The sequence below is a fragment of the Entelurus aequoreus genome, linkage group LG01 (genome assembly GCF_033978785.1).
Source record: "Entelurus aequoreus isolate RoL-2023_Sb linkage group LG01, RoL_Eaeq_v1.1, whole genome shotgun sequence".
Lineage (NCBI taxonomy): Eukaryota > Metazoa > Chordata > Actinopteri > Syngnathiformes > Syngnathidae > Entelurus > Entelurus aequoreus.
Genome location: NC_084731.1, coordinates 69,633,745 through 69,660,286, shown reverse-complemented (window position 1 = coordinate 69,660,286; position 26,542 = coordinate 69,633,745). Strand labels below are relative to the sequence as shown.

Here is a 26,542-nt window from a genome sequence, read left to right as displayed (position 1 = left end):
GCGACACAGACACGAACCCAGAGAGACAGACTTTGTGCTGAAAAAGCAAAAGAATGGAAAACCCTGAAAATAAACCCATTTTACATCCTGAAACCCGGGCTCTCATGTCGATGCTTGGTGGTCTGGAGGACCCACGGGAGTGCAACCTCCACATTAACTTACAATGGCATTCTTTTTGTATCGTTGCAGTTTTGTAAATTCACCAAAACGTCACCGTGGAGTTATTGAGTCTGTTTAGCTGATTAGAGAGCTAGCTTGCGCAGCTAGTGGGTCCATGATGACGACTTCTCTTTTGTTTGATCAGCCATTTTACTGCCGTGTTACAGACACCGTTTGGAAACAATTAAGGTAAGTAAATAAACATTTACAGAATATTTCTGTATAAATAACTCATTTCACAAGGTATATATCTGCCCTCTATCATCCGGAAAATACTGCACACATCAGAAACATGAATGGAACTTATGTGAGTGACAAGGAAAACCTGTAAGATAAAGATCTGTATCATGTACAGTAGTTCTATTTTGGTAACAATAAAATAGCAAGACTTCAAAGTGTAACTCAGAGCACCAGTTCACACGTAAACTCCAAAGACAAACTCTTGGCAATGGACTTGGCAAATGGTAAATCATACAGAGCGGCACCGGGCCCTTGGCAATACTTATTGATTGTTGATATATTTGGCAGGAGGCATTACATCCTCTTTCGATGAACTTGGTAGAAAGCAGACATCTTCCTCCATGTAGAATTATTTCCAGTACGCTGCTATTGCAGGTGGAGGAGGAATCACAAGCATGCATAGAACATACACTTTATAGCACAGGTGTCAAACTCAAGGCCCAAAGGCCAGATTTGGCCCGCCGCATCATTTTATGTGGCTCACGTCAATAAAGTATTTTATCTTCTCTTACTAAACGTATTTTTGCTTTTCATTTTGAAAGAACAAAGACATGAATGTAAAACTTGTAAATTATTTATTCATATTAAAACTATTATATTATTATACTTGACAAAAATGCAATTGTTGTTCAAATGAAATTAAATACTTTGATATCTGTCACACTGTAAAAATAAAAATAGATTTTACGGTCAAAAAACAACTGGCAGCTTTGTCGACAGAATTTTACCTTAAAAAAACGGTGGTACTATTTTTTCATTCAGAGTAATACACAGTTAAAAAAACAACAACATGTACAGTATATCAGATGATATAATTGTATGCATGTATAATTGTTGATGACTGAAGTATGCTGATAGCAACCCAACCTACCATTTAGTGGTCAATTGTACAGAATATGTACTGTACTGTGCAATCTCCTAATAAAAGTTTAAATCAATCAATCAATCAAAGTAAAAAAACTGCCAGTATTTTGTCGTTAAAAAAACAGTGCTATACAAAAATCCTGTACATTTTACAATAAAAAACCGAGCTGACATTAAAAAAATATATAATTTAGCCAAAAATTGTGTTTTTATTAATATCGTTATATCATGATAACGCATGTTGATGACACATTCTAACTGTGTCCCGCAAATTTGACAGCGATAAGCGAACAAACACGCCATCAACGCAAGCTAGCGGCTAATGGTCATCCACAGATGAGGAAGTCAGGAGTCCCCCCCAAAAAAAGAAACCAAAATGTGCGGCTTTAACATTTTCCACTTGGTATTATGTGTACAACTGAGTTTATGAGGACTTATTTGATTTGTACTCCTATGATGCCATCAGCAGGCGAGTCATGGATGGTGACACCACAACACATCTATTATTCATCGATCGCTAAACCTTCACTGCTGGGGCGTCGTCAGTCCAAACAGATTACTAGGTGTAGGACAAACACTTTATATTGGTAGTTAATCTAACCATGTGTGTTGGAAATTATTTAAGACTTTATCGTGTCCTAAAAATGAAAGCGTTGGCCATTTTTATGGTATTAATGAGATTGTAAAGGACTGTTATTGATCCAATGTCGATGTGCTAAAACCTTTTTGTCGTTTAGAAGCTACATACAATATTAACTGTTGTTTGTTCATGCACATAATGCATATGAATAGTGTTTGGATGAATTTGTTAAATCAATGTATTATTGGTTGCCAAAAAGTGATTCAACATAATATTGTAATATTGACACATCTCATCTCTGCCTAAATTATTAGGTTACCCTTTAGAGAAGTACATATATGATAATAAAGTACATACTGTACTGTTTATTTGTTGAAGTACCCTTTAAAAAGCTGGAATTTACCCCAAACAACAACTTAGAGGTTGCCAAAAAGTGATGAAAAGTAATATTGTGATATTGACACATCCCTTATGTGCATAAATTACTAGATTACCCTTTAGAGAAGTACATATGATAATAAAGTACATACTGTACTGTTTATGTGTTGAAGTACCCTTTAAAAAGCTGGAATTTACCCCAAACGACAACTTAGAGGTTGCCAAAAAGTGATGAAAAGTAATATTGTGATATTGACACATCCCCTATGTGCATAAATTACTAGATTACCTTTAAGAGAGTTACATATATAATAATAACGTACATATTGTACTTATAAATAGTTGATTTATATAGGCTAGTAAGGTACAATTTTTGTACCTGACAAGTTTCGGCTATCTTGCTTCTGCAGCCTTCCTCAGAGGTGTCACGTGATGTTAGTGTGACGTAATCTGTGACGTGTTATATGGATTGTACAAAACTTTACCTTACTAGCCTATATAAATCAACTATTTATAAATACACATTAGTAGGCTAAATGAACCTATTTAACATACATATTGTACTGTTTACATATTGAAGTACCCTTTAAAATGCTGAAATTTACCCCTATGACAACTTAGTGGTTGCCAAAAAGTGATTCAATATAATACTTTGATATTGACACATCTCATCTGTGCATAAATTGTTAGGTTACTCTTAAAATAGTTACATATATGATAATAAAGTACATACTGTGCTGTTTACGTGTATTAAATACCCTTTAAAAAAAACTGAAATTTACCCCAAACAACAGCTTAGTGGTTGCCAAAAAGTGATTCGATATAATATTTTGATATTGACAAGTCTCATCTCTGCATAAATTATTAGGTTACCCTTAAGAGAGTTACATATATAATAATAAAGTACATACTGTACTGTTTACGTGTTGAAGTACCCTTTAAAAAGCTGAAATTTTCCCCAAACGGCAACTTAGTGGTTGCCAAAAATGTATTCAATATAATACTTTGATATTGACACATCCCATTTCTGCATAAATTACTAGGTTACCCTTAAGAGTTACATGTATGATAATAAAGCACATACTGTACTGTTTACGTGTTGAATTACTCTTTAAAAAGCTCAAATGTACCCTAGACGACAACTTAGTGGTTGCCAAAAAGTGATTCAATATAATATTTTGATATTGACAAGTCTCATCCCTGCATAAAGTATTAGGTTTACCCTTAAGAGTTACATATATGATGATAAAGTACATACTGTACTGTTTACGTGTTGAAGTACCCTTTAAAAAGCTGAAATTTACCCCTAACGACAACTAAGTGGTTGCCAAAAAGTGATTCAAGGTAATACTTTGACATTGACACATCTCATCTGTGCATAAATTATTAGGTTACCCTTAAGAGAATTACATATATGATAATAAAGTACTTACTGTACTGTTTACGTGTTGAAGTACCCTTTAAAAAGCTGACATTTACAACAGATGACAACCTATGGTTGCCAAAGTGATTCAAAGTAATATTGTGATTGATTTGATTGATTGATTTGATTTATGCACAAACGAGATGTGTCAATATCAAAACATTACTTTGAAAGCCTTTTTGGCAACCGAGAATACATTGAATTCCAAGACAAAGGTTTTAGCACATCGACATTAGATCGATAACAGTCCTTTACAATGTCATTAATATCATAATTAATATCGTATCATATCATTTTTAGGACACGATAAAGTCTTAAATAATTTCCAACACATGGTTACATTAACCACCAACATAAGTGTTTGTCCTACACCTAGTAATCAGTTTGGACAGACGAAGCCCCAGCAGTGAAGGACATCCATTTTTGTCAGGACCCCCCCTGACAAAAAGTGAATGCCTGCCCTCACATGTTTCTCTGGAGGACGAGGAAGAGCTAAACATGCTACCATACACACAGCGGTGCTAACCGCTGAGTTACAGCTCTTAAATGTGGGTGGATCGATACAAATATCAAAAGTGTACAATCAACAGTGATTAGATCAATATCTTTTACCTTTAAAAAATACTATTTTAAGACCGAACTACCAGTTTTGATCATAAAATCTACAGATTGTTATTGTTAGTTTATGTAAAAACAAAAATCATCAAAATGCATCCGAAATTGTGTCATAATATCATGAGGTGAATCTCTATCCATGAATATTAATAATATATTATCCACAGTTACGAGCGGCCCTAACTGCGATGAAACGAGTTATGACACCGATGATATATAGTAAACATAATACAGCACTCTTTTTTTTTGCTGACAAGTCATGCGAGCAAATGGCTTTCCCACATGTTGCCTTTTTTAGAACACGGAGTTCTGCGGGTGCGTGGCTCACGTGAGCTGCAGAGGTGGATGCAGACTTAAGACCACCCGTGATAGACTTGATTAAAGGTACTGTGGACAGGAACAATTACTAAGTCCAACAGAACTTAAGATAACATCTTAGGCTCCAGTCCTTCTGACACTTTGAAATATACAATAAGCATTTGCACCCTGTATCCTTCATGGCTTGAATAAATGAAGCGTTTTTGACACGTTCATTCATTGACATGTACTGATGAATGATTGCAGCTGAAGTAGTAGGAAGCAAAACTCACCAGTTCACCAAAATGTTTCATGGCGTACTCCAGCACACCCGACGCAGCTTCTGGCTGTTGCAGTTTGTTGTTGATACTGTGAGACGGAGACAAAGATGTGCTATTAGGACGTCTTCTTCAGACAAAATCCATCTGTTCTTAACTTATTACCGTATTTTTCTGAGTATAAGTCGCACCAGCAGAAAATGCATAATAAAGAAGGAAAAAAACATACTGTATATACGTTGCACTGGAGTATAAGTCGCATTTTTTTGGGAAATGTATTTGATAAAACCCAACACCAAGAATAGACATTTGAAAGGCAATTTAAAATAAATAAAGAATAGTGAACAACAGGCTGAATAAGTGTACGTTATATGAGGCATAAATAACCAACTGAGAACGTGCCTGGTATGTTAACGTAACATTTTATGGTGTCATTCAAATCACTATAACATATAGAACTTGCTATACGTTTACCAAACAATCTGTCACTCCTAATCGCTAAATCCGATGAAATCTTATACATCTAGTCTCTTACGTGAATGAGCTAAATAATAATATTTGATATTTTACGGTAATGTGTTAATAATTTCACACATAAGTCGCTCCTGAGTATAAGTCGCACCCCCGGCCAAACTATGAAAAAAACTGCGACTTATAGTCTGAAAAATACGGTAACCTTCTTTTTAGTCAAGAAGAGTCATAGCTTTAAGGATACCAACATTCTGGACTGCAATTTGACATTTGTTTTGTCTATTATAGTTTTTATGTTAGTAACATTCAATTAGCGCTGGACAATTAGTCAAATTTTAATTTGGTTGGGAAATGACCAAATTTCAATGTCAAATCAACATCACAAACCAACATTGATTAAACATCGTCAAAAAGCATGTTGTTTCAACGTTGTATTTGTGTTGTAGAATATTGGTTGGGAAATGACCAAATTTCAATGGTCAAATCAACGTTAGAACCCAACATCGATTAAACGTTGTCAAAAAACATGTTTCAACGTTGTATTTGTGTTGTAGAATAGTCAGTGTTTCCCACACATTCATTTATTTGTGGCGGCCCGCCACGAAAGAATTAAGGCCGCCACAAAAAAAAATAAAAATTTTTTTTTTTAATATTTTTTATTTTTATTTTAATTTTTAAAATGTTTTTTGTGTCCTGTCAAGCTTCTCAGGCAAATCATATAGTTGATGTAGATGCCCATATCGGCTGTTCAGATTTACTTTACAAAAGAGAAGTGTAGGATCAAGATTTTTGGAGCTCTTTGTTCAGTGGATCAGATGTTTGATGAAGCTTTGTGTCTATCTACCACCACTACTGTTTTCTGTTTATTTGTTACTGACTGTGGCAGGACACATCTGCCTCTGTTTCACTTTATGTTGCTGGTAAATAATATGATTGTAGTAGTAGGCTAAAGTTAAATTATTTAGTATGCACTAATTAAAGGGGCAGAGCTTTAAGAGACATTTTAGCTTTTATATTTTTATAAAATATATTTTTTGTAAGAACCACAATTAATAAATATATTTCAGTGAATAACTTATTGTTCAAATCTGTATATAAATATGTACATAAAGTGTCGTAATTATATCGTAAAATGGATGGATGGATGGATGGATGGACGTTTAAAACAAAACTGTTATTATTAATTAGTAAGTATACATTTTTTGAGCCTTTTTAGAGAAAATCATATCATTGTAGTAAATTATGCAAATTACTCGATGATGTCATGGTGACCACGCCCATAGCCACTCCCCCAACGCCACAGGTATCTTGGCAGTTTATAGGAAACACTGATATTGGTTGGGAAATGACCAAAATTCAATGGTCAAATCAACTTCAGAACCCAACATTGATTAAACGTTGTCAAAAAACATGTTGTTACAACTTTGTATTTGTGTTGTAGAATATTGGTTGGGACATGACCAAAATTCAATGGTCAAATCAACTTCAGAACCCAACATTGTTTAAACGTTGACAAAAAGCATGTTGTTCCAACATTGTATTTGTGTTGCTCAACGTCAAGACCTATTCAACCAGTTATCAACATTGTTTCAATGTCTTGTGCCTGCTGGGAACATCTCTCCAAACTTGTCCCATTCGTTTGTGCTGCAACAATTTTTGTCTATTAACTTTTATAGTTTTTATGTGAACATGTTATTTATAAGCAGCCCCACCACATAACAACGCTAAGAGTTAGACAAAAGATGTTGTGCAGCACACACAAATGGGACACGTTTGGGGAGATTTTGAGCAGGTGGACGATATGATTAGTCATATTTGAGAATAACTTCAAAGCCGTAAAGACACAAACGAAAATGTTTGTTGAAGTGATAAGAGTAAACACTTCCTTCATCTACCAGACCACATTCATCAAGAAACATTGCTAAAGCTACAAAGAATGTTGAGGAGTTAGATTTTTGGCAATGTAGAGAATTGTTTTCTGGAGGATGAATTGTTTATTGTTTGAGGAAAGAGCCTGATGTGCACACATCTGGAAACACTCCTGTGAAAGGCACCTCCACTGAAAGGCCCATGAGCGAGCCGCCGCCGATACGTCAGTACAATGAAGCGTTTGAAAAGTTCCTGAGGAGTCTACCTCGGCCTCCTTCTCAGAAAAGTAGCTTTTACGCACAGTCGTATTCACAAAGCCATAAAAAGCCTGAATGAATACTGACAGCTACAATTAATATTCCCAGCATGCCTTACTTCAGAGGACCCGCACATGACGACACTCTTAACAGAGTCCTGAAGCCCACGGACAACACTCAACTCTTTGATACCTGGATGATTGACATGGACGCTCCATGGTCTTCCTACAATCTGGACTTTAACAGACATATTTGTACTGGAGTGAAGTATTTCATCCCCCAACAAAATATGACTTTTTCCACTAAAAAATTAAAGCATGCGGGCGCTATTTTGATATTTTTCATTTTCAAAACCATCATGTTTTTATCCCTTCAACTTTTGTCCCACAGGACCCAGAAGTCTGCGATGCGGTGGCGACTTGTCCAGGGTGTACCCCGCCTTCCGCCCGAATGCAGCTGAGATAGGCTCCAGCATCCCCTGCGACCCCTAAAGGGACAAGCGGTAGAAAATGGATGGATAGAGGACCCAGAAGTGTCTTAGGCATTAAAATATTAAAAATAAGACTTTTTTTTGTACTATGATTAAATGCTGAAAATCTCAACTTTAGATATGTCGATATAACATTTTTACTACTATTTTTATGTTTTAGTCAAAACTCAGTTTTTAAATATGCAATAATTTCCCCTCCAAAAATTCAAAGTGGAATATTTGGTGTGAAGTAACTTCTGCCCTAAATATGTCAATATTTCCTAACAACATAGATTTTAATGTATTATTATTTTTGAGCAATGATTGGGGATCCAAAAGGGTGTTGTTCAAATCCCTAGATTAACTTCAGATCTATCAATCGATTATAAGCTTTTCCTTTTTTTGTTGTTGTTGTTTGTTTTAAGCCCTTTTTGCAAAGACATCTTTGTTTTTTCATGACAAATATGCAATACTTTCCCCCCAAAATATTTCAAAGTGGAATATAGATGTGAAGTGATTGGAGCCTTAAACATGTCAATGATTCATAACATTGATTTTGATTCATTATTATTTTTGAGCAATGACAATTTTAAAGAAAAAAAACAGCGTGCATGGCAGTTTTGTGTTTTATTATTTAGTCTTTTATTCTGTTTTTTTAAAAACTATTTTTAGAAGGTATAATCCACACGAGGGCAGTAATTGACTTATCAGAGGGCTGTCCAGTCGTCCTGCAAGATTGCCTCAAAGAAGAAACCAAAAACACCAGATTTTTTTAAGGCAAACTTTGCCAAATTTTAAAAGGGATATGTTTAAAAAAAAACAATTATTTGCTGACACATCAGTATGAACAGTAATCAGTGGATGCAATGTAAAATTACAAAATATTTCCTAACATATTTTGGAGTAAAAGTGAACCAACAAGTATAAAATGTAACTCAGTCAACTGGCATGTTATTGCATTTCATGCATTATTAATAGCATGGAGCAACATAGTCTTTACATGTTGTAAAAAATACTAATATAATGTTCATATTACAAAATATGGTATATTTAGAGGTAAAATATATATATATAACATTTGCTGTATTAATTTGTGGTGATTATTCAGTGTGAGTTGTTATAATAAAATCATAGCTTTCTGATTTTTATGAGAGAAAAAAAAAATCACATGAAAAAAATACATAACGATGTTGACATTTTGTATGTTTTTTGTACGGTAAATAATTACAACATTGAGGTGAATTCAAGTGATGTGGAGCAGCTGGGGGAAGATGACGACAAATGTTTCTATGTTAGTAAATAGCATGATATATATTTATGCGTATTGCATCATGTTTTGCTTTGTTATAAAAAATAAAATTTTGGGAGCAGCTGTGTCAAATATGATACAAATTGAAAATCATATTTGGAAATTGGATTTTTGTAAAAAAAAAATTAAATAAAGACCGGTTTAGAAGGACCAATAAAAGCTCCTGTTTCAAATAATTGGAATGTTCTGTCAATGAATTAGTGGTTCAGGCTTTAAAGGGGAACTGCACTTTTTTTTTTAGAATTTCTCCTACCGTTCACAATCATTATGAGAGACAAGAACACACGTCTCTCTTTTTTATTTTAGAGATGATAAAAACACTTGCAAGATGTTGTAGTCTTCAAAGTCTCTAAAACAACTTCAAAACCCTCCATCCACGTTTTATATACACACTGCAAGTATATATATATATATAATGTAGTAACAGATGTAATATGTACAATATACACACTGCAAGTATATATATAATGTAGTAACAGACACCTTAACAATATGTAATATGTACAATATACACACTGCAAGTATATATATATATATATATATATATATATATATATATATATATATATATATATATATATATGTATATATATATATATATATATATAATGTAGTAACAGACACCTTCATAACAATATGTAATATGTACAATATACACACTGCAAGTATATATATAATGTAGTAACAGAGACCTTCATAACAATATGTAATATGTACAATATACACACTGCAGGTATATATATATATATATATATATATATATATATATATATATATATATATATATATATATATATATATATATATATATATATATACATATATATACATATATATACATATATATATATATATATATATATATATATATATATATATATACATATATATATATATATATATATATACATAATGTAGTAACAGACACCTTCATAACAATATGTAATATGTACAATATACACACTGCAAGTATATATATAATGTAGTAACAGACACCTTCATAACAACATGTAATATGTACAATATACACACTGTAAGTATATATATATATATATATGTGTGTATATATATATATATGTGTGTATATATATATATATATATATATATATATATATATATATATATATATATATATATATATACATATATATATATATATATATATATATATATATATATATATATATATATATATATATATATATATATATATATATATATATATATATATATACACACTACCGTTCAAAAGTTTGGGGTCACATTGAAATGTTCTTATTTTTGAAGGAAAAGCACTGTACTTTTCAATGAAGATAACTTTAAACTAGTCTTAACTTTAAAGAAATACACTCTATACATTGCTAATGTGGTAAATGACTATTCTAGCTGCAAATGTCTGGTTTTTGGTGCAATATTTACATAGGTGTATAGAGGCCCATTTCCAGCAACTATCACTCCAGTGTTCTAATGGTACAATGTGTTTGCTCATTGGCTCAGAAGGCTAATTGATGATTAGAAAACCCTTGTGCAATCATGTTCACACATCTGAAAACAGTTTAGCTCGTTACAGAAGCTACAAAACTGACCTTCCTTTGAGCAGATTGAGTTTCTGGAGCATCACATTTGTGGGGTCAATTAAACGCTCAAAATGGCCAGAAAAAGAGAACAAATGAGGATTCACAACCTTATCTTTTTGAAGCTGAATCTACAGAGGATGAACTGCTGCTTCTAGAAGCGAGCACGAAGGAAGAGTGAGATGGAGCAGATGGAACAAGTGACTCGATGCTGCAAAATTTGGAATTTGAAGCCAAGCTATTTCCAAATAAATGGAGTGGTTACCCAAATAAACAGAAACAATTGTCCTTGGCCAGCTGGACCAAACAGACAACTGTCCATGGAGTGAGTCACACTTTATATTGATCATGATACACGCCGCACGTCATGTGTGTTATTACAACTACAGTACATATGCTGTCTGGCAGGCTGTGTACAAACAAAACATGTAATAATACTTTACAGATACTGTAATATGATTGTTCATGTTTTTCAATCAGTACAGATTGAGGTCCTATCACAGTGTTGTGTATCACAAACTCAAACGTGTTTCGTGTCGTGAAGCTAACTTATCTCTTTCCGTAGTTAGCTTTTATGGCTAATAATGTAGCATGGCGATGTGTTAGTACGCTAGTACAAAGATTTCCTCAGTGTTCACTCTTATGATAACAATGTTGCTACAGTTTGGTTATTATACAGGTTACAGAAGTGTACAGCTCCACTAATGGACATTGGAGTGTTACTTTAAAAGGCAAAATTAAAGTATTGCTAGAAACATAATTTTATATGGGACTTTATTGTATTATATGTATAGTACATGTTCCAGAAAGAAAAAAGCATAAAACACCACCAGAATTAGAGATATTACAAGTCAAAAAGATTAAGCTTAGTGTTACGCTCATGACTTGGTGTAACTAAACATTACCCTATAAGATGAAGGCAATTGCATTTTATTCAATGTTTATAAATTAATATTTAAATATACTAAAGGTAAAAAAGGGAATACATATTCTAAATAAGATCATTAAATGAAATCTACCGGTAGTTTGGTTACGCCATCATGAGCGCAACACAAGGTTGTAAAAGTTTCAACTACAATTCTAAATAAGACGTCAAAAGCAAACTGAAATCAAATACACACAGCTTAAAGATTGATTAAGGGTTGTCCGATAATGGCTTTTTTGCCGATATCCAATATTCCCATATTGTCCAACTCTTATTTACCGATACCGATATCAACCGATACCGATACATACACTCGTGGAATTAACACATTATTATGCCTAATTTGGACAACCAGGTATGGTGAAGATAAGGTCCTTTTTAAAAAATAAAAAATAAAAATAAAATAAGATAAATAAATTAAAAACATTTTCTTGAATAAAAAAGAAAGTAAAACAATATAAAAACAGTTATATAAAAACTAGTAATTCATGAAAATTTGTAAAATTAACTGTTAAAGGTTAGTACTATTAGTGGACCAGCAGCACACACAATCATGTGTGCTTACGGACTGTATCCCTTGCAGACTGTATTGATATATATTGATATATAATGTAGGAACCAGAATATTAATAACAGAAAGAAACAACCCTTTTGTGTGAATGAGTGTAAATGGAGGAGGGAGAATTTTTGGGTTGGTGCACTAATTGTAAGTGTATCTTGTGTTTTTTTATGTTGATTTAATTAAAAAAAAACAAAAAAAACAATAAAACAAAAAAAAAAAACCGATACCGATAATAAAAAAGCAGATACAGATAGTTTCCGATATTACATTTTAAAGCATTTATTGGCCGATAATATCGGCAGGCCGATATTATCGGACATCTCTAATCAATACCTATTTAAATTTAGTAATACATAAATATGATGATTTATCAAAATATAAAAGAAATATACCTGAACAGAACGCTCATGATGGTCACACCAAAAAGTAACGCTATGAATCGCGTTATTCCAAGTTTTTGGGGCATTTTAATGCTATTTCCAAGCATCTCCTTTTTATTATCATTGATTTTAAATGGTCAAACGAATGCATATTATATATACATGCCCTAGTAAACAAACAAAAAAGTCATATTTATTTTGATTGTTACATTTTGAAGTACATTTGTGCAGGTGGAATGTACCCATTACCAGAGCTGTACACAGAACGTAAATGAAGTATTGTTGACGGTTTTTGAATGCATTTTTAAAATGATTTAGAGGTAGAATTGATTGCTAACATTAGCTACATTGCTAGCCACCGAGAATGAGATGATTTTTATATGTTGGAATGCAAAAAAATAAAAATGTTGTCTTGTATGAAATTCCAAAAAAGTGCAGTTCCCCTTTAAGGGCCAAAGTTACAGTTTTCATCAGAGGAGACAATGGTGAATACAAGTTGTCTCTCCTGTAGCTAGAGCCATCTGGCTGCCAGCTCCCCCCCCCCCCCCCCCCCAGGAAGGCCAAAGTAAACACAGCCAGATGACAAGGTTCACACATCATGTTCTCAGCACAGCAGCTCTTAAAACTACCGTCAAGAATCATCACATCCTAACTCAAACCTGCTGAGCTGAAGTCCAACTCTTGAATGACGAATCATCTATCAACCTTATTTGGAACATGTCCCGAAATCTAATTACTTTCCAGGTGAAATTCTTGCTGGATGTTAGCAATGCGAGTCCTTCACTAAGAGGGAAGAAGAAGAAACCGATACTGCTCGGTGAAAGGGTTTGTTCGGTCAGTTGACTTTATAATGTCAACAAGCCAAAGTAACAGGAGAGACCATTAAATGTTAAAAAAAAAAAAAAGATCATTTTATAGCATATAGCAGCATGTATGAACCCGCAGTGGCTTTCCTAGTACTGCACAAACAGGTTTGCTTTCAAGCTTGAATGGCAAAGACATGGATTACAAAAACTTTAGCCACACTTTTGGTCTTAAATGTTCAGGGGTAAAACCGTTTTTAACGGCACTAACCAAGTACCGCGGTACTAACCACTTACAAAAGCTACTATACTGTCTTTGAAAAATACCGGTACTTTCATTTTTCATGGCGCGCAGTAGTGACATCGCCAGGAATATGAGCCGAGGCGCGTGTGAGTCAACACACAAACAGAGCACAGAAGAGGTCGATTGAACGTATTTTGCCTTCAGAACTACCGATAGAGGTGACGTAGTTCTTTTAAAAAGATGGTTTGACAAAAACAGACTATCTTTGAATCTCAGTAAAACTAAAATAATGCTATTTGGTAACAGTAGAAGAGATAGTCAAACAGAAATACAAATAGACGGAATAGAAATTGAAAGAGTAAATGAAACTAAATTTCTAGGTATAATGATTGATGATAAATTGAACTGGAAATCTCATGTAAAAGATATACAACATAAAGTAGCAAGAAACACGTCAATAATGAATACAGCAAAACGTGTTCTAGACCAAAAATCACTTCATATTCTCTACTGCTCGCTAGTGTTACCACATCTGAGTTATTGTTAAAGTGTGTAGAAATATGGGGTAATAACTACAAAAGTACACTTTATTCATTAACGGTGTTACAAAAAAGATCAGTTAGAATAATACATAATGTTGGATATAGAGAACATACAAACCCTTTATTTATTGAATCAAAAGAACTGAAATTCCACAACATAGTGAATTTGCAAACAGCTAAAATTATACACAAAGCAAACTATAATCTGCTACCCAAGAATATACAACAATTCTTCTCAAAAAAAGACGATAAATATAATCTTAGAGAAAAATGTAATTTAAAACATTTGTATGCACGTACAACACTTAAGACCTTCAGTATATCAGTATGTGGAATTAAATTATGGAATGGATTAAGCAAAGCAATCAAACAATGTACTGATGTGATCCACTTCAAGAAACTCTTCAAACTTAAAGTGTTTACAAAGTACAAAGAAGAAGAACTATGATAAACATTCTGAATTTATTTCATCTATCCATTCATTTTCAAAATAATCTTACTCATCTCACCATATGAAATGTAACTTACTTTACCGAGTATTCTTTATTTATTTTTATTGTGATTACTTAAGGAGAATATTGTGAATAAATTGAGAACAGGAAGTGAACAAAAGTTGTAGCAACTGTTAAGTAGAAGAAAAGGGGTAGGATTAAATAAGATATGCTTCTTCCTACTCCTTTTCGAACATGTTGAAAAGAGAAACTGGAAATTGTGATGTATCATGTTGTATGCTTGCATGTTCGAAATAAACTCAAACTCAACTCAAACTCAATGCAGTGCAAGTCCTCGCTAGTTAGCTAGCGGCTAACGTCGGTCCGCAGTGCTTTAGCTACTTCTCAATCACTAATCCCGGCCTCCATGGTGACAAATAAAGTATGTTTCTTACATGTATTATTATCACTGGAGGACGAGGAACGGCTAAACATACTTCACTACACACCGTAGGAGGATGCAATAGCTAATCGCTAACAAGCTAGCGCTCCTCAATGTAAACAAATGGGTAGATCTATACAAATATCAACTACTAAAGCCGTATATACCCAATACTACAACGATTTCATCAATATTATTTATTATCACAAAATATTTTGTTATTTTCACGGTCCCTGAACACAAGAGAACTTGAATATGACCAATGTATGATCCTGTAACTACTTGGTATCAGATCGATACCAAAATGTGTAGTATCGCCTAAAACTATAGAATACTAACTAAGAATAAGTGATTATTACATTTTAACAGAGGTGTAGATAGAACATGTTAAAACAGGAAGTAAGCAGATATTAACAGGAAATGAACTATATGAACGAGGTGATGCAATTCCTGAAGGAATAGCGTGTGAATGCTCCAATGCTGAAGTTGAACTCAAATGCTGACAGAATGTAGTATGAGTGTAAGAATAGTTTGAATGTTGAAGAGTTTGAAATTCCAGGAAAAACGGAATTTGGTTTGGAACTTGGGAAAGTGTTAGTTGGATGAGTGTTGATGTTGGAATGGTTTGAATCGGTTGAAAAATGTGGGAATTGTGGAAGTTTAAAAACTGGACAATTCATTTTGAATGGGGAAAATGTCCCTGAAAACTGGGAATTCTTGGAAATCCGAGAATTCTTTAAAATTGTTGAAGGAGAGCACACAATTTTGAACAGGCTGAATATTTTGAAGTTGGAAGGGTTTGAATTGAATACAAAATGTGGGAATTGTGGAACTTTGAAAAAGGTCCCATTCATTTCAATGGATAACTTCATGGAAATGTAGGAATTTCGGGAAAAGTGGGAATTTTTTGAAAAATGTTAGAAGACTTGAATGTTCAGATTGAGTTGAAATGGTTGGTGTTGGAATTTTTAAAATCGGGCGAGAAATGTTGAAGTAGTAATTTTTTTAATTGAGAAATGGTACAAGGAATTCCAGGAATTTCGGGAAAACCGGGAATTTTTCCTGTTCAAAAAACAACTTTGTTTTTTGTCGTGATTAAGAGGAAGGTTTGGACGGTGGAACGATTGAAGTGGGTTGAAAAATGTGGAAGAAGTAGTCGCCAGAAAAAAGTGGAATGTGTTGAAGGTGGAATGGTTTGAATCGGTTGAAAAATATGGAAATGGTGGAAGTTTGAAAAATGGCCGATTCATTTTGAATGGGAAAAATTTCCCGGAAAACCTGGAATTCTGGGAACTTTTGAAATTAGTCGAGGGAAAGCCCACAATTCCCAAATAGGCGGAACAGTTTGAAGTTGGAACGGTTTGAATCGGGTGAAAAATGTGGAAGGTAGAGCATTCCAAAATCTGGATTAGAAGAAGAAGAATACCGTATTTCCTTGAATTGGCGCAGGGAATATAGTATTCGCACGTCTAGAATTACTGCCGGGTCAAACTCGTTTCTCAAAATAATTAACGCATGCTTGGCCTTATCGCCGGTTTATTATTGAAGCCGGATAAAATTCGTTTCGCAAAATATTAATTTTATTATCGCATGTCTATAATTTTCACCGAGTCAAACTCGTTTCGCAAAATATTTAGCATATGGCTAGAACTTCCACCGGGTCAAATTCGTTACGTCACGAGTGACGCATCTGTCCTCATTTTCAAAATGGAGGAAGCTGCTTTCAGTAGTTTACAATCGCACAAAGGAAAAAAGATAAAGAGCTATTCAGTAGGATTTAAGGTCCAAGCTATTGAATACCGGTACAGTATGCTAAAGAGAACAGTAAGCATCTATGTTTTATTAATATACCGTAGCTGCGTGTGTGAAATACTGTATAAGTCATTAAATGACTCCCGCCTCCTGGTGGTAGAGGGCGCTGCCGCGCTAGTGATCCTTCTAGCGACTTCCGGTACTGCAGAAGAAGTGAACACACGCAGCAAGAGATTTTTTTTTCTTCCTTCTAACATGGAGGATTACATACCGGTATCTAAAATAAAACAGTTTTCTAAACTGGACTTTCAATCGAAGCAGGAGGTAATAATTAAAGGAATATCTCCATCGAGACAGAGACTTTTAAAACGGAAAACAGAAAATAATGAAGACTTATATAAAAAAGTTATCGATGCTTTTGGTCAGCAGGAGCTGCAAATGGACTCCATTTATAAGTACAGGTAAGACCATAATAACGTTTTTTTTAATTAAATGTGCTTTTCATGATGGTATGCTTACATCACACTCAAAGCGCACGCCTACATTTTATGGATTCCTTTTGGTAAACGCCGGAGTGAGAAGATGTTTTAAAATAATTACCGCATGCACGGCCATCCCGCCGGTTTCCGGTAAACGCAGGAGTGACAGGAGGTTTTAAATTAATTAACGCCCCTGCGGCTATTCAAGGAAATACGGTAAATAGATTAATGTTGGTGTAGAAAACGTGTGAATGTTTTGGAGCATCCACACAATCCATCCATCCATCTTCTTCCGCTTATCCGAGGTCGGGTCGCGGGGGCAGCAGCCTAAGCAGGGAAGCCCAGACTTTCCTCTCCTCAGCCACTTCGTCCAGCTCCTCCCGGGGGATCCCGAGGCGTTTCCAGGCCAGCCAGAAGACATAGTCTTCCCAACGTGTCCTGGGTCTTCCCCGTGGCCTCCTACCGGTCGGACTTGCCCTAAACACCTCCCTCGGGAGGCGTTCGGGTGGCATCCTGACCAGATGCCCGAACCACCTCATCTGGCTCTTCTCGATGTGGAGGAGCAGCGGCTTTACTTTGAGCTCCTCCCGGATGACAGAGCTTCTCACCATATCTCTAAGGGAGAGCCCCCCCACCCGGCGGAGGAAACTAATTTCGGCCGCTTGTACCCGTGATCTTGTCCTTTTGGTCATAACCCAAAGCTCATGAGCATAGGTGAGGATGGGAACGTAGATCGACCGGTAAATTGAGAGCTTTGCCTTCCGGCTCAGCTCCTTCTTCACCACAACGGTTCGATACAGCGTCCGCATTACCGAGCCGCCTGTCGATCTCACATTCCACTTTTCCCTCACTCGTGAACAAGACTACGAGGTACTTGAACTCCTCCACTTGGGGCAGGGTCTCCTCCGCAACCCGGAGATGGCACTCCACCCTTTTCCGGGCGAGAACCATGGACTCGAACTTGGAGATGCTGATTCTCATCCCAGTCGCTTCACACTCGGCTGCGAACCGATCCAGTGAGAGCTGAAGATCTTGGCCAGATGAAGCCATCAGGACCCCATCATCTGCAAAAAGCAGAGACCTAATCCTGCAGCCACCAAACCGGATCCCCTCAACGCCTTGACTGCGCCTAGAAATTCTGTCAATAAAAGTTATGAACAGAATCGGTCACAAGGGGCAGCCTTGGCGGAGTCCAAACCTCACTGGAAACGTGTGCGACTTACTGCCGGCAATGCGGACCAAGCTCTGACACTGATCATACAGGGAGTGGACCGCCACAATCAGACAGTCCAATACCCCATACTCTCTGAGCACTCCCCACAGGACCTCCCGAGGAACACGGTCGAATGCCTTCTCCAAGTCCACAAAACACATGTAGACTGGTTGGGCAAACTCCCATGCACTCTCAAGGACCCTGCCAAGTATAGAGCTGGTCCACAGTTCCACGACCAGGACGAAAACCACACTGTTCCTCCTGAATCCGAGGTTCGACTATCCGGCGTAGCCTCCTCTCCAGTACACCTGAATAGACCTTACCGGGAAGGCTGATATCTACACAATAATGCAGACAAAATAATAGGTAGACACAATAAGTTACTGCATATGTCAGCAGACTAATTAGGAGTCTTTGTTTGTTTACTTACTATTAAAAGACAAGTTGTCTTGTATGTTCACTCTTATTTTATGCATAAATTGTTCTTTGATTGCAATAAGAAACATATGTTTAATGTATCATAACATTTCTGTTCAAATAAAGCATTTATTGTGGTCCCCTTTATTTTGAAAAGTATCGAAATACATTTATATACTAGAATGGGGACAACACTGGTGTAAAGTCTAAACCTAAAGAATCACCAAAAAGGATCTTTGGCTTCCAACAATCGCTGCAAGGATTGTGACGACATGCTCCTTCTTTCCATCTGCTAGGTAACATCCAGGCTTTACTGGAAAACCAAAACACGGACTCACACGGTTAATAATACTTTACCGCTAAAAATTTAGGAAAGACGGCCAATTCCCCGGTCTGACGACCTCGGATGTACGCAGAGCAAGCCGAGAGCAGGGTTGCTGAAACTAATGTGATTATGAAAGGAAATTGACTTGATCCTGGAGATTCAGTGTCCAATGCTAAACCCTCAAGTAAAACATAACATTTCACTTCAAATACATTCATAGACATCCATCAAACGTACAAAGACACTTTTTCAGGTCGTGCTATTCTTGCAAGTCTGTATCAAGGACAGAAGGGACTTAGACAACGCTGCACTTTATCCTGTACAGTTTTACGTATACAGTCGTGGTCAAAAGTTTGCATACACTTGTAAAGAACATAATGTCATGGCTGTCTTGAGTTTCCAATCATTTATACAACTGTTATTTTTTTGTGATAGAGTGATTGGAGCACATACTTGTTGGTCGCAAAAAACATTCATGAAGTTTGGTTCTTTTATGAATTTATTATGGGTATACAGTACTTAAAAAAGTATCCTAATCTGCTGGGCCTCTTAACTTCATGTGAGTGATTATGATTGACCACACTTGTTGACTTCTCTGACCCCATTTAAATAGGGCTCATGTGATGCAGTCATTAGACTCGGTTACAAACGTGACAATGAGAAAGTCAAAGGAACTCAGCACAGATCTGAAAAATTAATAATTGACTTGAACAAGTCAGGAAAGTCACTTGGACTCATTTCAAAGCAGCTTAAAGGCCTACTGAAATGAAATTTTCTTATTTAAAAATGGGCATAGCAGATCCATTCTGTGTCATACTTGATCATTTCGCGATATTGCCATATTTTTGCTGAAAGGATTTAGTAGAGAACATCGACGATAAAGTTCGCAACTTTTGGTCGCTGATAAAAAAAGCCTTGCCTGTACCGGAAGTAGGGTGACGTCGCAGGTTGAAGGGCTCCTCACATTTACCCATTGTTTACACCAGCAGCGAGAGCGATTCGGACCGAGAAAGCGACGATTACCCCATTAATTTGAGCGAGGATGAAAGATTTGTGGATGAGGAACGTAAAAGTGAAGGACTAGCGTGCAGTGCAGAACGTATCTTTTTTCGCTCTGACCGTAACTTAGGTACAAGCTGGCTCATTGGATTCCACACTTTCTCCTTTTTCTATTGTAGATCACGGATTTGTATTTTAAACCACCTCGGATACTATATCCTCTTGAAAATGAGAGTCAAGAACGCGAAATGGACATTCACAGTGACTTATCTCCACGACAATACATCGGCGAAGCACTTTAGCTACGGAGCTAACATGATAGCATCGTGCTTAACTGCATATAGAAACAGACGAAATAAGCCCCTGACTGGAAGGATAGACAGAAGATCAACAATACTACCAAACTCTGGACCTGTAACCACACGGTTAATGCTGTACCGTCTGGCGAAGCCTAGCAATGCTGTTGCTAACGACGCCATTGAAGCTAACTTAGCTACGGGACCTCAACAGAGCTATGCTAAAAACATTAACTCTCCACCTATGCTAGCTCTCATCTGCTCATCAACACCCGTGCTCACCTGCGTTCCAGCGATCGACGGCGCGACGAAGGACTTCACTTGATCATCGATGCGGTCGGCGGCTAGCGTCGGATAGCGCGTCTGCTATCCAACTCAAAGTCCTCCTGTTTGTGTTGCTGCAGCCAGCCGCTAATACACCGATCCCACCTACAGCTTTCTTCTTTGCAGTCTCCATTGTTCATTAAACAAATTGCAAAAGATTCACCAACACAGATGTCGAGAATACTGTGGAATTTTGTGATTAAAACAGAACTGTTTGTATTGGGATACAATGGTGTACCAATACTTCCGCTTCAACCATTGACGTCACGCGCAAACGTCATCATACCTAGACGTTTTCAGCCGGAAGTTTCCCGGGAAATTTAAAATTGCACTTTATAAGTTAACCCGGCCGTATTGGCATGTGTTGCAATGTTAAGATTACATCATTGATATATAAACTATCAGACTGCGTGGTCGGTAGTAGTGGGTTTCAGTAGGCCTTTAAGGTCTCAAGAGCAACTGTGCAGACAATTGTCCGTAAGTATAAAGTGCATGGCACAGTTTTGTCACTGCCACGATCAGGAAGAAAACGCAAGCTATCACCTGCTGCTCTGAGGAAATTGGTCAGGATGATCAAGAGTCAACCGAGAACCACCAAAAAGCAGGTCTGCAATGAATTGGAAGCTGCTGGAACACAGGTGTCAGTGTCCACAGTAAAGCGTGTTTTGCATCGCCATGGACTGAGAGGCTACCATGCAAGAAGGAAGCTCTTGCTCCAGGAGCAACACCTTAAGGCTCGTCTAACGTTTGCTGCTGATCACATGGACAAAGATAAGACCTTCTGGAGGAAAGTTCTGTGGTCGGATGAAACAAAAATGGAGCTGTTTGGCCACAATACCCAGCAATATGTTTGGAGAAGAAAAGGTGAGGCCTTTAATCCCAGGAACACCGTGACTACTGGTAGTATTATGCTCTGGGCCTGTTTTGTTGCCAATGGAACTGGTGCTTTACAGAGAGTAAATGGAACAATAAAAAAGGAGGATCACCTTCTAACTCTTCAGGACAACCTAAAATCATCAGCTTGGAGGTTGGGTCTTGGACAACAGGACAATGACCCCAAACACACGTCAAAAGTTGTAAAGGAATGGCTAAATCAGGCTAGAATGAAGGTTTTAGAATGGCCTTCCCAAAGTCCTGACTTAAACGTGTGGACAATGCTGAAGAAACAAGTCCATGTCAGAAAACCAACAAATTTAGCTGAACTGCACCAACTTTGTCAAGAGGAGTGGTCAAAAATTCAAGCAGAAGCTTGTAGATGGCTACCAAAAGCGCCTTATTGCAGTGAAACTTGCCAAGGGACATGTAAGCAAATGGCTCCTCTGCACTCAGCCACACATTCATTTGGGTGTGTGAGACTGGGCATTGTTTTTAAGTCAGTAAAACACGCTGTGTTGCATTTCTTTTATGTATGCAAAGTGCTTCATGAATAACATTTGATTGCACCCCCCGGCGACCCCGAAAGGGACAAGCAGTAGAAAATGGATGGAAGGGATGATTGATTGCCATCAGCGCTGTAACGTAACAGAAGGTCCCACAGCAACACCTTTGCCTTTTAAACAGAGAAGGCGAGATATTTATCAAACATTGATCAAGCTAACGTCCCGTACTCTAATATTACATCCAAACATGGAATGTTGGTGGAACAACAAGGTCTGCCAGTGCTGTTCCACTAAAATAAAACAGGGAAGCTGAATTAATCATCATTAAAAGTCCCGAATCCGGCCCGTGCAACGTCTCAAGTTTATTTTTCTAAATACCTGTTGGGTCAAATGGTATTGTGGATACAAATGGCCATATCTACCGTATTTTTCGGATTATAAATCGCTCCGGAGTATACGTCGCACCGGCCGAAAATGCATAATAAAGAAGGAAAAAAACATACAGTATATACGTCACACTCGAGTATAAGTCGCATTTTTGGGGGAAATTTATTTGATAAAATCCAACACCAAGAATAGACATTTGAAAGGCAATTTAAAATAAATGAAGAATAGTGAACTACAGGCTGAATAAGTGTACGTTATATGACGCATAAATAACCAACTGAGAACGTGCCTGGTATGTTAAAGTAACATATTATGGTAAGAGTCATTCAAATAACTACAAACCCCGTTTCCATATGAGTTGGGAAATTGTGTTAGATGTAAATATAAACGGAATACAATGATTTGCAAATCATTTTCAACCCATATTCAGTTGAATATGCTACAAAGACAACATATTTGATGTTCAAACTGATAAACGTTTTCTTTTTGCAAATAATCATTAACTTTAGAATTTGATGCCAGCAACACGTGACAAAGAAGTTGGGAAAGGTGGCAATAAATACTGATAAAGTTGAGGAATGCTCATCAAACACTTATTTGGAACATCCCACAGGTGAACAGGCAAATTGGGAACAGGTGGGTGCCATGATTGGGTATAAAAGTAGATTCCATGAAATGCTCAGTCATTCACAAACAAGCATGGGGCGAGGGTCACCACTTTGTCAACAAATGTGTGAGCAAATTGTTGAACAGTTTAAGAAAAACCTTTCTCAACCAGCTATTGCAAGGAATTTAGGGATTTCACCATCTACGCTCCGTTATATCATCAAAAGTTCATAGAATCTGGAGAAATCACTGCACGTAAGCAGCTAAGCCCGTGACCTTCGATCCCTCAGGCTGTACTGCACCAACAAGTGACATCAGTGTGTAAAGGATATCACCACATGGGCTCAGGAACACTTCAGAAACCCACTGTCAGTAACTACAGTTGGTCGCTACATCTGTAAGTGCAAGTTAAAACTGTCCTATGCAAGGCGAAAACCGTTTATCAACAACACCCAGAAACGCCGTCGGCTTTGCTGGGCCTGAGCTCATCTAAGATGGACTGATACAAAGTGGAAAAGTGTTCTGTGGTCTGACGAGTCCACATTTCAAATTGTTTTTGGAAACTGTGGACGTCGTGTCCTCCGGACCAAAGAGGAAAAGAACCATCCGGATTGTTATAGGCGCAAAGTTGAAAAACCAGCATCTGTGATGGTATGGGGGTGTATTAGTGCCCAAGACATGGGTAACTTACACATCTGTGAAGGCCCCATTAATGCTGAAAGGTACATACAGGTTTTGGAGCAACGTTACCATGGACGGCCCTGCTTTTTTCAGCAAGACAATGCCAAGCCACGTGTTACATCAACGTGGCTTCATAGTAAAAGAGTGCGGGTACTAGACTGGCCTGCCTGTAGTCCAGACCTGTCTCCCATTGAAAATGTGTGGCGCATTATGAAGCCTAAAATACCACAACGGAGACCCCCGGACTGTTGAACAACTTAAGCTGTACATCAAGCAAGAATGGGAAAGAATTCCACCTGAGAAGCTTAAAAAATGTGTCTCCTCAGTTCCCAAACGTTTACTTAGTGTTGTTAAAAGGAAAGGCCATGTAACACAGTGGTGAACATGCCCTTTCCCAACTACTTTGGCACGTGTTGCAGCCAGTTAATTATTATTTGCAAAAAAAAAAAAAAAGTTTATGAGTTTGAACATCAAATATCTTGTCTTTGTAGTGCATTCAATTGAACATGGGTTGATAAGGATTTGCAAATCATTGTATCCCGTTTATATTTACATCTAACACAATTTCCCAACTCATATGGAAACGGGGTTTGTATAACATATACAACATGCTATACGTTTACCAAACAATCTGTCACTCCTGATCGCTAAATCCGATGAAATCTTTTTCCTCATTGTCGCTCCTGGTATGCGCCGCTAGCGTTCTTTCTTTTTGCTGCTCGATCGCCGTTTTCTGCTGCATATTTCACTACGTCCAGCTTGTAATCTGCAGTATATGATTTCCTTTTCGGTGCCATTTTTGTTCAGTTTTTATAAGTTACCGCCAATGTAGAAATTATCCATTTTAATAGCTACAGCAGTAGCATATTGCATATAGCAGTTAGCGTCCCATGACCCACAATGCACTTCTGCCATGACCAAATTCTTATTGGTTGACGTGTGTGTGACGATTGCTGACATTTTGCTTCGTCTCTTCCGTGAATTAGATAAATAATATTATTTGATATTTTACGGTAATGTGTTAATAATTTCATACATAAGTCGCTCCGGAGTATAAGTCGCACCCACGGCCAAACTATGAAAAAAACTGCGATTTATAATCCGAAAAATACGGTACTCTACATGTTTACTTATACTTCTCTTCTTGGCTTGTTTATACTTGACTTTATTACCGTATTTTTCGGACTATAAATCGCAGTTTTTTCCATAGTTTGGCCGGGGGTGCGACTTATACTCAGGAGCGACTTATGGCAGGCCGATATTATCGGACATCTCTAATTAGCATTGTTGTTAGTGATGAAGGGATCTGTGGTTCCTCCTCTACGTCACAGATCACATGACTGGCTTCCTCATTATCTGTCATAATGGTTCGGAAATCTCCGTGAGGATATAAAAGCATGGTTGGTGGTAAACTTTCTAAACTTAAATGAGAACAAGACGGAATGCGATGAGGTGGCGACTTGTCCAGGGTGTACCCCGCCTTCCGCCCGATTGTAGCTGAGATAGGCTCCAGCGCCCCCCGCGACCCCGAAGGGAATAAGCGGTAGAAAATGGATGGATGGATGGATGACTCAAAAGTCAAACAGAATGCTCCCTCCAGTGACCTGGACCCCCTGATGCCTTATTTAAAACCCACAGTCACAAATCTTTGTTTTAAGTTGGAAAATAATTTTAAATTGGAAAAGAAAATTAACTCTGTTGTTTTTATCATCTAAGACTTTTAGCAAACATTAAATCAGTTTTTATCTTTTAACGACTTTGGGTATTGCATGCTTTTATTTCATCACGTTTGGACTACCGCCACTCCCTCTACGTTGGAAGGAACCAGGCCTCAATCGCTTGATTGCAGTTAGTCAGAAATGCTGCTGCTCGCCTTTTAACTTGCACAAAAAAACATTTTAGCATCCCTTCCTTGGCTCTTCGTTCATTTTAGAATTCATTTTAAAATATTATTGTTTGTTTTTAAAACTCTTAACGGATTAGCATCCCCCACAAACAAGGTCTCTGAGGTCAGCTGATCAGTTTCTTCTTGTCGTCCCGAAAAAGCCATTCAAACAACAGAGGTGGAACAATATCCCTCTTGGCTCCAACTTCAAGGAGTTTTAAATTACGTCTTAAAACATATTTTTACTCTTTGGCTTTTAAACCAGCATGAGAGTTGTGTGATTGTAGTCTATTTCATTTGCTTTTATGTATTTATTCTTTGATAGTTAAATGTTTTATATTTTTGACTCTCCTAGTATGTATGTCTTAACTTCTGTGCAGCACTTTATGAAACTTCTATTGTTTTTTGAAATGTGCTATATAAATAAAGTGGATTGGAGATCAATACTATTTTGATCATATCTATTTATTTGCAAACTTTGGAAGTTTTTTGGTGTCATAAATCAGATATATATGATAATAGTTCAATATAGAGGTAACTTGTTTTTCCGCTCTACAGCTACTTTAAGATGTGAAGTGAAGCCTGCTTTTTTGTTCATGACACCACGAAAAGCTGCAACTTCAAAAGCGAGCGTTTGAGCGCTGCTTCCCGCAAAAGAAGCGCAAACAAGCGATGGCTATGATAGAT

The 26,542-nt window shown here is 36.9% G+C and overlaps 1 protein-coding gene across 1 annotated transcript in view; it reads right to left on the bottom strand.

The window, feature by feature from the left end:
* LOC133656329 (serine/threonine-protein kinase mTOR-like) overlaps positions 1-26,542 on the bottom strand; it is a 274,420-nt gene that overhangs the window by 151,147 nt on the left and 96,731 nt on the right. Inside the window, exon 11 of the mRNA XM_062057364.1 lies at positions 4,850-4,925. Coding sequence (XP_061913348.1) covers positions 4,850-4,925 — 76 coding nt within the window. The remainder of the gene's footprint in view (positions 1-4,849; positions 4,926-26,542) is intronic.